This window comes from Sprattus sprattus (assembly GCF_963457725.1).
Source record: "Sprattus sprattus genome assembly, chromosome: 1".
Classification (NCBI taxonomy): Eukaryota; Metazoa; Chordata; class Actinopteri; order Clupeiformes; family Clupeidae; genus Sprattus; species Sprattus sprattus.
In genome coordinates, this window is record NC_137920.1 from 36,962,565 (window position 1) to 36,976,278 (window position 13,714).

The window sequence follows — 13,714 nt, forward strand, 5'->3', positions numbered from 1 at the left end:
TGGTGCTAGACGTCAACAGTTAATTATATACCAATCGATTCTTCATCACACATCCAATCACACTTCATTTTGTTTTTGTGTTCATTAAGTATTTAAGTGCTGCACATGCGCAAACACACACACACACACACACACACACACACACACACACACACACACGCACACTCAGGGGCACTGCCCCTCTGTAGGACTCGTAGCTTTATAAGCCTGTAAAACTTCAATCTCAGGATCTCTGGTCTCAATCTGCTACTTCACTAGATTTCCGGATTTCTCCAAGTCGAGATAAAGGCAAGTTTCCTTCTGTAGAGTAAAAAGGTAAGGTGTCCGGTGAATGCGATAACCCATGCCCTCAATGGACACCACTCCCCACAATCCCTCTCTTCGCCCTCTCCAGGAATCCCCTCCCTCCCCCTTACAGGCAGACTAATGTCAATAGATTCATGGCATCTCCATAAAATTCTTCATCAAAGAGATGATCATGTTTGGTCTCCATGCTTTTTCCCCCCCCCATGCTTCTCCTGATCCGGAGCTGAGGGGGAAAAAGTTTCCAAGCAGCAAAGTGGAAGTGTTTCCTTCATGGCATCATCTTCAGAGGTTATTTATTTATTTATTCCTTTACTTTATGAGGTCATAAAGTCAAAAGGTCATGTCCTTCTAAAGGCTGCCCCTTCATTGGAATGTGGCACCTGGGGGTGACGGTGCGGTTGGTAGTGTAGGTGCGATCACAGCTTCTGTTTGTGTGTGTTGGTGCGTGTGCATTGTGCACCACCGGACAGAATACTGGAGGGCAGCCCCCTTCTCACAGGTCGCTGGATTGGGGCGCTTCGCACTCGGAGGGGGCCGGGTGAGAGCGTGGGTCTGTGGTGTCGGTGGGGGCTGGGTGAGAGCGTGGGTCTGTGGTGTCGGTGGGGGCTGGGTGAGAGCGAGGGTCCGTGGCGTCGGTGGGGGCCGGATGAGAGCGAGGGTCCGTGGCAGAGTGCATGATGTGGAGCCACAAGTCGTCCATGTTAGGCATCACCAGTATTTTCTGCAGAGGGGGAGAGTTGGGGGGGTTAGACTAGGGAAACATCTGTGAGCTGGAATGGGGAGAACCTTCTAGAGAGAACCCTGTAGAGAACACGTGCTAGAGGTATGGGCAAGTGGAATGAGCTGATATACCTGGAACTCCTGGTAGAGCTTCTTCTCTATCCAGTCTGTGGCGTGTGCAAACGTGACCTCCCTCTCGCCCAGTTTGGGCCGTGCCTTCAGGTCAAGCCGTGGAGGGGTGCGGAAGCCGTACCTACAAACACACAGGAGTCACAACAGACACACAGGCAATCACAACAGACTCTCAAGAAAATAGGTCAACTGACACTCTGCACAACTAGCACTACCAGAGCATGGGCGTCCCTCTCTACTTTTAAGAAGACCCAACTCTTTAGAGAGCACCTCCTTTCCAAACTTGCACTTCCTCTCCCTTTTATTAGTTCTGACAATGAAAGTACACATTTATAAATGCATTCATTCATATTCAGTCATAAATACATCTCAACACTATTGCTATACAGCAGTTTCTGTGTCGTTTATTTTGATGATGAAAATGCTGACATGCAAATGTGTGCAGTAATGACTAATCGAAATTGCTGCAACACCATTTATACTAAAAGCTTTTGAAATATTTTTTTAACAGAACTTATTTATGAAAAGGACTTGTCATTTTGAATAAAAAATGTCTCCCCAATGACTGTAACTTAAGTAAAGACAGGTGGTGAATTATGAAACACATCTAGTCAATGTATACATAGTTTCCACTGAATAACTGTTTTCCCCTCAGTTACCACCAGATGGCATGAGAGCACTGCCCAAGAGATATGGATTAAAGCATCACTGCCAGAACAGCTGTTCAGATGTAAGCTGTTCACAGACAACTGCATGACCTTTAGAAAGGTGCCAGAAAAGCTTTAAAGTAGCAGCTTAAAGATACACCAAATACCAGATCATGTTTACCACTGAAGTCCCGTGAAGCCTTAAGTCTCCTCAAACTTATGCAGTACTATTCTGAATTACTAACCTGAACATCTCAAAAACTAGCACTTTTACTGAACCTTTCACACAACCTCCTCCCTGCTTTTGGTACAATCTACTGGCTTGTCCTCTACCCTGGGCCGTACCATATCCTGTCGGTGGGGGGTGGGGGAATGTTGACGGCCAGCGTCCCCCGTATCTCCTGCACCTCTACAGTGAGCAGCAGGGGTGTGTTGGACACCTCCTCCATCTTCTTCTTGATGAACTCCGTCTCCGTGGCCTTCTGGAAGTACTTGGACTTGGTGATCTTGTCCACAAACCGCATGATCTTACTGGGCTTGTGGCCGCCCACATACCTGTGGTGGAGGAACTTGGGTTAGTCCAATCTGATCTCCACTGGCCTGCACCTACACTATTTAACTTGTTGGTACTCCTGTACTTTTGAGTCACTTAAGACGCGACATGCTAACCAGGACAGTGATCCGCATGAATTCAGACGACTGCACAATACAATCACTGCCTGAATATTCCTAATCAACACAAATCAAACTCAAAGTCAAAACCATGGCATGATATAGGAAACCACTGTAGAATGTAATAAAACAGCTGGACTGATCAATGGATTACCTCATGAGCCATAATGAACTAGACTTGAGCAGAGCAGTGTAGAATAGAAAAGAATAGATTGTACAATACCCCTCGGCTCCGGCCGTCTGGTCAGGGGTCAGCTCCGAGGGGTCCTCCTCATCAGACGAGCCTGCGCTGGACGACTCCTCGTCACTGTCTGCCAGACAATAGGCTCGTGGTCTGGAGCTGAACACAGCACACCAAATCTCATGAGTCACATTGTCATTAATTGTGATAATGTAGAATTGGTCATATTTTGAGCAAAAATAATAAAAGAAACAACTTCTCCATAAAAGTTCTTTAAAATACGTTCTACATTTTACCACACACACATACTAATGCTCTAATATGACAAACACATGCCTTGGGTGAGCATGCCCAGGAATATGAATGTGCTACCATTCCTGATGTACCGTGACAAACACAGAACAGGGTAACAGACAGAACACAAAAGGGCGGAGAGATGGGTTCTACTGGTCGCAGTGTTTAATGAGCCAAGAGTTTGGAACTGCATGCTTTGCAACAGTTAGAAATGTTTTTTAATGGGTTAGAAAAGGGTTGGCTGTGACCAAACAAAATCAAACAAAAGCAGACAAAATGGTGGGTGATTGTTAAACTAGTGAGTGATTGTAGCGAGTCTTGCGTCTAACACCTTCTTACACAATGAGGACGACAGGAAGTAGGCTGGTGTCCCACAATCAACAGGATGTGAGATGTGTTTGAGAAAGAAAGAAAAAAAAGAGAAAAGAAACAAAATGACACCCAGCAGAAAGAAAAGCCGCCGACAGAGCCGTTACTCACCGTGGTTTTGAAAGTGAAAAGATGAAGAGAAACGCAGAAAAGCATCCAGAAAAAAAGCACAGAGAGAGAGAGAGAGAGAGAGAGAGAGAGAAGGTTGTTTATTAAAAAAAAGACTGAGACAAAGTTAGAGAGCAGAGCATTTAAAGGACATGAGAAAATCACATGTTTCTTGACCCCTGGCCTATTTCCCATCTTCCCCACACAGCTCAAACCCAAACGCTCTTTCTCACAGTGACACAGATGGGGCAGGCTGCTGCAGAGAGGAGCAGAGCAGAGCAAGCAGGAAGTGGTTGACAGGAAGACCCCTGAACTTCAGTGCTGCTGCTTTGCATACAGCCGAGGAACTGCACCAGGTCTCCACGGCAACATCCGCTAGTGTTCTAGTGTACGACTAATCACCAAGACAAAGGAGTCAACGAATGACGGTAAACCCGGGTGTTTGGTGAGACCCCACTGGGACTGAAACCATTTCTGTTGTACTTCTAATGATGATGTCGATCATATTCCCCACCCATTTAACCAATAGATAGTTAGTAGTAGATAGTTATACACACAGCAGTTACATACATAGTGTTCATAATGTACTGTATCTCTCAGACACACACACACACACACACACACACACACACACACACACACACACTCACACACACAGAGAGAGAGAGTGAGATCAGAAGCAGGTCTTACCCATCTTTGCCAAACTCTCCAAACCCCTCTCCTTCCTTCCCCAGGCGGGCTAGGTTCATCTTTGTCTCCAGCGTCATGAGAAAAGAACCCTTGTAGGCGATCTCCAAGTCAAACCACAGACCTGCAAGACAGGAACAATCAGAACCATCAGAACTATTGAGAGGGTTCTCCACACCACTACTGACACCTCCAGTTTTGGCAATAGAAGAACTCTGTATGGCTGCTACTTAACCGACACAACCTATCAGAAATCATATTAGAGGTTCTGCACAAGGCAAAAGCCCCTCTGCTCGGTCAGACAGCGATGGGCCAACATTTTGTTTGCTTTCACTTTGCATTGTTTTCTTGTGTGTGTTTTCTAGAGAACCTTGCCGGGTTCAGAAGCTCCCTGCCTGTGGTGTGGTGTGGTGTGTGTGTGTGTGTGTGTGTGTGTGTGTGTGTGTTTGTGTGTGTGTGTTTGTGTGTGTGTGTTTGTGTGTGTGTGTCTAAGGCCGGGCGCAGTGTGGGCAAGTTCTTCCAAGGCAAACTTTGGAGGAGTCGCAGGAGTTCAGTGCGTCTGACTGTGAGGCCCTGCAGGGCTGAGTCTGGGGGTGGTGAGCTCACACTGAGGCCCGCGCCCCGCGCCCCGCACCCCACGCCCCGCTCTCAAATCCACTCTCATCTGACCGCCGGCTCCACCTGCCCACCCTCTTACCTCTCGTTCTCTACCTGCTCACCCTCTCTTTCTCTCTATCTCCTTCTCTTATTATCCCACCCCCAACCCACACATCTCACTCTCCCACTGTTTCTGCTTTTCTTGCAGTCTAGTGTGCAATTTCTCTCTTTCTTTCTCTCCTCTGTTCTGTCCCTCTCTTCTCTCCCTCCCCTAATCTAACTTTCTCTCTCCATCTCCAACTCTCTCTTTGCCTCTCTTTATCTCTTTGACTCTTTATCTCTCTGTCTCTCCATCTCCAACTCTCTCTTTCCCTCTCTCTATCTCTCTGTGAGCTCTGGCTCCCTGCCTCGTCTTCCTCTGGGTGTCTTGGAGCGTCAGAGCAGTAAGGGTCAGCTTCATCCCCCTCTCCTGCTCTCCTCTCCTCCTGCCTGACAGGAGGGAGTGAAGAGAGAGAGGGCGAGCGAGAGAGAGATATAGAGAGGGAGAGAGAGGGAGAGAGAGAGAGAACAAGAAGCAGAGAGATCACAGAGCCCTTTGAAATAAGGGGGAAACAGTTGGACATCACTCCGTAGACCTCCTGGCAAAAAGGAGAGGGGTTTGCGTTTGAAGTCGGCAGGGGACTGTGTCTGTTTGTGTGTGTGTGTGTGTGTGTGTGTGTGTGTGTGTGTGTGTGTGTGTGTGTGTGTGTGTGTGTGCAGTGTGAGTGTGTATCTACATCAACACACACTCTCCTCCAACACACAAACTAATCTGTGTTATATAAATGCCGTGGGTACCTCGCCCCTCCCTTGACGATGCTGACCAGTGCGAGCCTCTCTCTCTAGCACCCCACCATGTCCAACGCCATTAGTGCAATCACATTACCACTCATCTCAATTAATGAGAGATACAGAACACCAACAACAAGGCCTACAGTGTATTCTGGAATCAATGATAGATATAGAGACCATCTTTCTTCTTTCCCACCCTTGCTTGTAATCCCATACTACCACATCCTAAATTCACATAGGGACACAGGGGAAGAAATTCGAAGTTGATCTCATTACACATAATCCCACTTATTATTTTTACAATACGCTCTCTGTGTTTGACAGAACACGTACAGACAAAAGAGCCACTGTACCGCAGGAGCCACTCAGTGCTGCACCATCTCTCACCAACAGAGGGCAGTGTTGTGCTGCTGCTGATGACCCACAGACTCTTTGGCACTCCCCAGTAGGACTGAGCGGAGGAGATTTCATCATGCGTTTACAGTCCATTGTGAAGAAACAAAGAGTGACACGTCGTATCATTCGGACACACAGTAAATAATCATGTGGCCAGCTGATAACAGTGCAGTGGTTGAGGCGTGGGGAGAATCACACAGCTTACCATTACTAGACTCTCACTAATAATGAGCAATAATGACTATTTGTGCCGCATTTGCCTCATTGATTTCACTTTCAAGAACATTCGTGAGCACTTATTGGGACATCATTTTAAAATTGTGCTTGAAGATTGTGCTCAGTGCAAGTCGTGCAATTTTCGCAAACCATTCACTTGATTACGAGACATCCTGTACATTTCGTATTTCAGGGGCATTTTAACACTTTTTGGGTGGTTTTACCTCAAGCCCACACCGGTTCCTGAAATAACGCATACTCATACTGTATGGCAGTAAGTAGGCGGACGAGTCTGTTGTGTTAACCACAGAAGTGTGGCATGGCCATGCGCTGTCAGCACACACACAGACACACAGACAGACACACACACAGACACAGACACAGAAACACAGACAGACACACACACACACAGACACAGACGCAGACGCAGACGCAGACGCAGACGCAGACACGCAGACGCAGAGGCAGACGCACACACACACACACACACACACACACAAACACACACACACACACACACAGAAGCTGGTGTGGGTGGAAAGACTGATTGGCTCTAAATAGAGTGTGAGCAGGGCCTCCAAGCGAGCGAGCGTGAGTCACCTAATAACAAGGCTATGAACTCTGTACCATGGGGGAAAGTGAGGGGGTGCCACCACTAAAAAGAGAAAAGAAGGGAGAGTGGAAGAGAGAGATGTACTGTGACCCTGTTTTGGTACCCTTTTGAAGTGCGCGTGGGATATTTGGAACAGTATGGCAGGTTGGTGGGGGGATTACCACGGTAATGGGTGACGTGGCAATGGCCGCCCGTGCAGGCCTTAATTGGGGTGAGTGCTCGCCTGCTGTGGAGAGAGAGAGAGGTGGAAGGGCATCACAGTGACACACTCTGCTTGCTTGCCTGCCTGCCTGCCTCCCGCTCTCTCTCTCTCTCTCTCTCACACACACACACACACACACACACCACATTTGAACCCACAATCCCTCTTACTAAGGGTGCTCATCGATGAGCAACACACAGCAAGCATCTCTTAAGCATGCAGATGAGTGCATTCTAACTTCAATCTTGCCTGAACACTGATTGGAGCAAAACAGTTCAAATAGAGTCCTAATCACACATTCCCATTTTTTGTTGATTTGTTGAGATGAAGGTGCTTGGCAACCAGGTAATAAGTATACGCAACAGTGTTTGATGTCAACATCCAGCTTTGTGCAGGTTTCGCTTCTCGAAGAGGAACACATTTTCCCTTCCAACTACCAAAGCTTGATATCTAATGTTTTCAATCATTAATGGAAATCTATGTTCTGTATTTGATTTATCTATAGTCTATATTTAACGTGTCAACATTCCCACGGGCCAATCAAGATTGGGAAACATGAGTAGCAACTCAGAGTTTACTCTACTGTGAATTTGTGGTCGAGGTGCACTTGAAATGAGCGGTCATCATTCACTCCAACTCTAACAAATATGAATGGTCAACACTATACTTCTCCCTTTTTTCTCTCCTCTCTATTCTGTCCTCCATCTCTCTTTTCCTTACTCCCTTCTTTCCCCGGACTGGGGTGGCTCTTTCGCGGCGGGCGGTGGAATCAATTTCCGCTTTCATTAGGGTTTTATCAGTGCAAAGAGCGATAAAACGTCAATGAGTGCAGCATTACATCAACAGAGAGAGAGAGAGTGAGAGAGAGAGGGGTAAAGAGAGCAAAAGAGAAGAGAGAGGGACAAAGAGAGTGGGGGGTGGAGAGAGCGAAAGAGAAAGAGAGAGGGACAGAGAGGGGAGGTGGAGAGAGGGGGATAGAGGGGTGGAGAGAGAGATAGAGGGGTAGAGAGAGTGATAGAGAAAGAGAGAGGGACAGAGAGAGGGGGGTGGAGAGAGAGAGATAGAGGGGTGGAGAGAGAGAGAGATAGAGGGGTAGAGAGAGAGAGAGAGAGATAGAGGGGTGGAGAGAGAGATAGAGGGGTAGAGAGAGTGATAGAGAAAGAGAGAGGGACAGAGAGAGGGGGGTGGAGAGAGAGAGATAGAGGGGTGGAGAGAGAGAGAGATAGAGGGGTGGAGAGAGCGAAAGAGAAAGAGACAGAGAGGGACAGAGAGAGACACACTGGGAGTGGCTGGGTTATGAATGCGGAGCAGGAATGTGAGTAAGAATGAAGCCTGTTTGGCTGCAGTGCATCTCCAGGGAGCTCTGGCTCTCACAAACACAGGTGAAGTGGAACATTTCCTCTCCAGACCTGAACTACTCGTCTTCAACATTACTTTCACTGACTATTACACACCCACCGAATTCCAATCCCTTTTAGCTGTATGCCATTTATTTCTGAGTGGCATTGATACTAGGAGAGCTTTTGAACTGCAAAAAAAATACATGTTTTTGTACTTGTCAATAAAAGTGATCGTATGCCAGCTTACAAATCAATACATTTGCATGACGGATAACATGACCTAAATGTTGTTGATCATGTGCATTATAAAAAAAAAATCAAGAAATCATTCATCTGCCGGGAAGTCTTTCTCACACACACACACACACACACACACACACACACACACACACACACACACACACACACACACACACACACACACACACACACACACACACACACACACACACACACACACAGGGAATCGTCTTAGTGTGGTCCAGACATTGTTGCCTGTCTGTCCCCATTCTCCCCAAGGCATAGTCAATTGCAGTGCGTTATAAAACTCATAACGCACACTGTACAAAAAATAAATCCTTAACTGTAGCCTTGGGGTGGTCCACGGCATACGGGCCTATTTGCTCAACGGGCTGCCCAGAGATAACCCCTTGACCGGAGCGTGACCTGAATGGTGTTGTGAGAACCCTAGTCTGACACAAACAAACTTCTAAATCACAGTTGCACAACCAAGCCTCTCTACCCCAGATTATTGTGATCCACAGTAAGAGGAGGGGAGAAAACAAGAGCAATAACAAGAGTGTGTGTGTGTGTGTGTGTGTGTGTGTGTGTGTGTGTGTGTGTGTGTGTGAAAGTGAGAGTGTGAGAGAGAGGGAGAGAGACAGAGAGACACAGGTCTGCTCAGCTGATTTAGAGGTGATCAATATCCTGCTTCTCCAGGCTTTCCACAGTGCCCTTGTGTGTGAGGAAACAATGAACCACTCTTAGAGTTGGATTACAACCCATACGCCTATGTTACCTGCTGGGCAAAAGCAGATCGGATCTACCAGCAGAGACAGAGAGAGAAAAAGACGGAATAAAGACTACTTTTCAGACTGGGTGGCTTCAGTTCAGTTTGAGTGTAGCTCTTCTAGGAAAATGCTCGGGACAGAAACAAAGACTCATCGTTATTAATGCTTACCGTCACAATAAAGATATTTTATTTCAATTTATTTTCAAATATGTTTTGTAAGTTGCTTTGGAACCAAACCCCAACCATTAAGGTCCTCTCACGATGGCAGTGAATCAGAAGCAAGCTCGTGCCTTTCTGACGAGACCCCAATGTTCATTCAAGCATCATGGAAGTCCACCATTATGTGGCTAAGCTGAGAAAGTCAGCTGTCAATGGGGGTCTAGGGGTCCCCCTCTCCCCCTCTCCCATCCCACTACTGGGATCCTGGGGTCCTGACTACACTCAGTGTGTTGAATGGGAGCCACTGGAGCTTTGGAGCAGTGGTCTCTGGTTTTGTTATTGTTGGGCCTCTGACCCGCCTGCCCCTCCGCCTCCTCTGATCTGCTCTGGCTGTGGGCTGTGTATTAGCCATTCAGCTGAGTCACAGAGAGGCAGGCTTATTAGTCATAGGACAACTGGGGAGGGCCGGTCACAAGACACTGGCACTGCCGCCACCATAGATGGTTTCACCTGCTGCCCCAGTCAAGTGGCATGCCAGGGAGAGAGGGAGACTGGCACGGCGCAGAGAGAGAGGGAGAGTTGGTGAGTGGGAAAAACAATAACGGAGTGACAGGGAGGTCAAGAGAAAGGAAGGGAGGAGACAAAAAGAAAGAAAGACTGGTTTGGCAACACTAGAACAGCAGTATTCTGCCAATGGTGAATAAAGAGTTTGAGTTTGGAAAGTGAGAGTGGAAGACCGAAACCTTAGTGGCAATGGTGTTGATGTAGCATACGTGATGTACGAGGATTAAAACAGGTTTCAAGTTAATCTTTCAAGATCCTAGTGCGCACGCACTCGCACTCACACGCACTCTCAAACACACACACATACAAGTCTGTATAACTAACAGCAGCTCCCCAACTCTCTTACTAACTCTTTCTCTAGGTCTACATCACCAGTAGAAGTCATGGATACTGGGAACAGTCCATTCAACAGCAACCACTGGCTCCTGTCAAGCTTAATGGAGGCATGGGGACCTGAATGCACTTGGGCTGTAAAAGTTCAGCGTCGAAGAAACACTGTAACTCACTTTTATTTCTCTACAATTTAGCAGCAGCGTCTGCACACACAGCCCGGCTAATTTCCCTGGGGTGGTTGTTTAAAAGCGCCCTTGGCCAGAGAGGCCTCATTACCTCCGCTCTGAGCGTGTGTGTGCGTATCTATACAAGCCCGTGAAGGGGCACACTCAGAACCAACAATGCCATTCCAATAGATTCATCAATATGGCTACCCCATCCCCCGCCCCATATCTGTGCCCCCCTCTCGTCGTCATCGCTGGGCTGGCTGGGTCTGAGTTAAAGCCCCTTGCTTTTCTGACAAGTCATTAATGTTCACAGCAGACCTGTAGTACACAGACACAAGGGACTGGGGCAAACAGCAGTATAATAGGCTTGCACAACAGGCGCTGGAGACCTTGAGTGTGATGCCATGAGTGTGTTTGTGCCTTGCCACCGTCTGGTTTAAAAGTCACTAATTCCACAAGGGGTCTCTGAGCGTAATTTAATGTTACATTACATTCCAACGTGTCTGCTAGGCGGAGTTTCAGACTGCAGACTGCGGATCACTACTACTCGTAGCTCGTTTGGCTGATTAGCCAATTGGCTATGCTAAACCACATGTGTGTAGGACGTGGTGGGCTCGCACCTTGAGACAGGCCGAAGGATTGCTTGTTTGTGTTTGAATGGGCTCTTCTAAATACCTTGCTGGTCGACCGAGGGCTTGGAGGCCTGGAGGATTCTGGGAGTGGAGAGGCCCATGTCCAGCTCCGTCAGCGTCAGCTCGTTCATGAAGTACGGCAACTGCAACAACAACAACAGGCAGAGAATTCACTCAGGGATGTACATATACGCACACACAATTATAGCCATAACTGTACATACACACATGTATACACGTCTAGACAAACGTCAATAGTTTTGAGACGGACAGTTAGCACCTACAACATAACCAACTCATATGCAGGAGAGTGCATAATCTTCTCCTTTTTTGAAATGGCCTGAATGCTCATCTCTTCCTGTCCCATTCTTCCTGTTGTAGTAGCTGGACGGACTGTACACGAGCAAGACAAGAAGAGTGGGATGAATCGGCACACACCTTGCGCTCTCTCGCTCGGTCCCTATCTCCCTCTCTCCCTCCCTCACTCTCAGACAGCTCTACAGCACTGGCCATGGCGGCACAGATATGTGATCCACCCCCGGGCTCAGAGGAGGACTACACAGCGCAGGCTCCGAGGCACAGCTGACATTTTGAGGGACGGTGTCTCTCAGCAGTCGATGGGCGCTCGCTGTGCGGCTGCTGGCGGGTGTCTGAGATGCCTGCTGGGTTGGCACTGTGGCTTTAGGATCTCTGGTTGGGTAAACTAATGAGAGGCACAGGCTCATTTGCGTGTGGGATGATATATCGCAAGGGAAAAATGTTTCATCAAATCTATTTCTATTAGACTGGTTATCTTCCTACACATAATCTCAGCCTGTGCATTTGACCACAGCGGTACTTTGCAAAAGTAAAGGCGCATATTGTATTTGTATTGAATGCAATAAAATACCCAGCATGCAGAGACCTCATTGGCTACCTGGATATCTCATCATTAATGCAGTAACAAAACTGTCAGGTCAATGCCTAATGAGACACATATCTTAGCACTGCTTCATTTGATTGTATCTATCTTCCTTATAATTAAAAAAAAAAAAAAAAAAAGAAAAAAACGGTTCTTACTTCTGCTGAAGTAAAATATTTAGTTTGTTTACCCTCTCATTGATTTGTCTATGACGGTTTTCAGGGACTTTGGGACCTATATATGATTTTTCTGTCTTTAATGTTTATAGGTATGTTGGCACCTGAAGTTCCCACGTTTGATGTCAGATCTACAGCGAAATGTAAGCTGACTGAGTAAATCAACTGAAGCAGCTTTGTGGTGTATCTGGAAACATCACAGAATTCAATGAGTGGTGTCTCACTCTTCCTTCTTTCAGTTAGTTCGTGTTAGGGAAACTTGGTCACACTTTTGGATGCAGACTCATATGACTGACTCATATGACTGACTCAGGCCATTCACCTTATTTTGACATTTTCATTTTGTTTAGATTTTGGTCCAAAAATATCTATATCAAACATCTGTCCATCTTGTGACCTACCTTAACAGTACTATCTACCTAGAGCAATGACAGCAATCCTATTGGCAAAAAAGGGCACACAAATCTCCAAATACAGATGGAACACCACTGAATGTGAATGGATGTGAACTGGATGAATTTGCTACACGAGGAACACCACAAAAGGTTGTCAAGAAGAGATTACTCAGTGGATGTGTGACTCACCCTGATCTTACTCAGCTTCATCTGGATCTTCTTGGACACCCAGTCGACCCAGTACTTCTCCCCCAGGAAGTCCCACGCCACACGGCCCACCAGAGCGTTCACCCAGGCAACAGACTCATCCTCCTTCAGCTGGACTCCTGGCAACTACCAGTCAGATTGAGAGCAACATAAGAGAACCCCTCAGTTACTCATATCCACACTGAGCAAAGCAATGGTGAACAAAACTTTGTCAAAACTTTGTCAATGTTGTGTTTGATTTATAAGTTTATGCCTTTTATTAGGTTGTTTAGCCATTTTCACTCTGGCAGGGGGACTGCCAATGAAAACTAGCCTTTTGGCTACAATTGGGTGCATTTACATTTAAATGTTTATTAATGTACACTGTCCCTCTTAATCAAATAAACAAACTGAGACTGAAACTCATCCACACTGACCAAGCAATGGTGAAAATTACTTCACACAGTCTCGACTATGGAGAGTATGACTCGATATTCTGTCACAATATGTTCAAATGGGTTAACACTTGTGACAAGATGACAGTATGTATGAAGGGGAAGGAAGTGTCTGGTGTAAAATTGATTTAAAATTGATTTCACCAAGTTCAAATGTAACTGACAATGGAGCCTAATGATTGCAGACAACACATATTCATGAAACACGATAAACATACACACAAGGACATCATGGACTCTCATGACATCCACCAACACCACTTCGTTCCCAGAGTGCAGGTCTCCTTGCAAATCCAAGAATATCAAAAAGCACAATAGAAGGTGGAGCTTTCTGCTAATAAGACCCCTCCTTTGAGATAACCTCCCTTCCTACTTCCGGGAAGTGGACATCCTTTCCATCTTTAAATCGAGACTAAACACATT

The 13,714-nt window shown here is 46.7% G+C and overlaps 1 protein-coding gene across 2 annotated transcripts in view; it reads right to left on the minus strand.

Moving 5' to 3' along the window:
- Positions 1-423: 423 nt before the first annotated feature.
- Positions 424-13,714, minus strand: part of LOC308376553 (testis-expressed protein 2-like) — a 41,603-nt gene continuing 28,312 nt past the window's right edge. Inside the window, exons 7-13 of one of the 2 annotated variants that reach the window (XM_080852929.1) lie at positions 12,840-12,983; positions 11,222-11,321; positions 4,120-4,240; positions 2,701-2,811; positions 2,151-2,360; positions 1,159-1,279; positions 424-1,027 (exon numbers count right to left, since the gene is read on the minus strand). In XM_080852929.1, the coding sequence (XP_080709055.1) occupies positions 800-1,027; positions 1,159-1,279; positions 2,151-2,360; positions 2,701-2,811; positions 4,120-4,240; positions 11,222-11,321; positions 12,840-12,983 (1,035 nt within the window). In that variant the 3' untranslated portion in view covers positions 424-799. Of the gene's footprint in view, positions 1,028-1,158; positions 1,280-2,150; positions 2,361-2,700; positions 2,818-4,119; positions 4,241-11,221; positions 11,322-12,839; positions 12,984-13,714 lie in introns of both variants that reach the window. The other variant, XM_080852928.1, reaches the window with a different exon arrangement.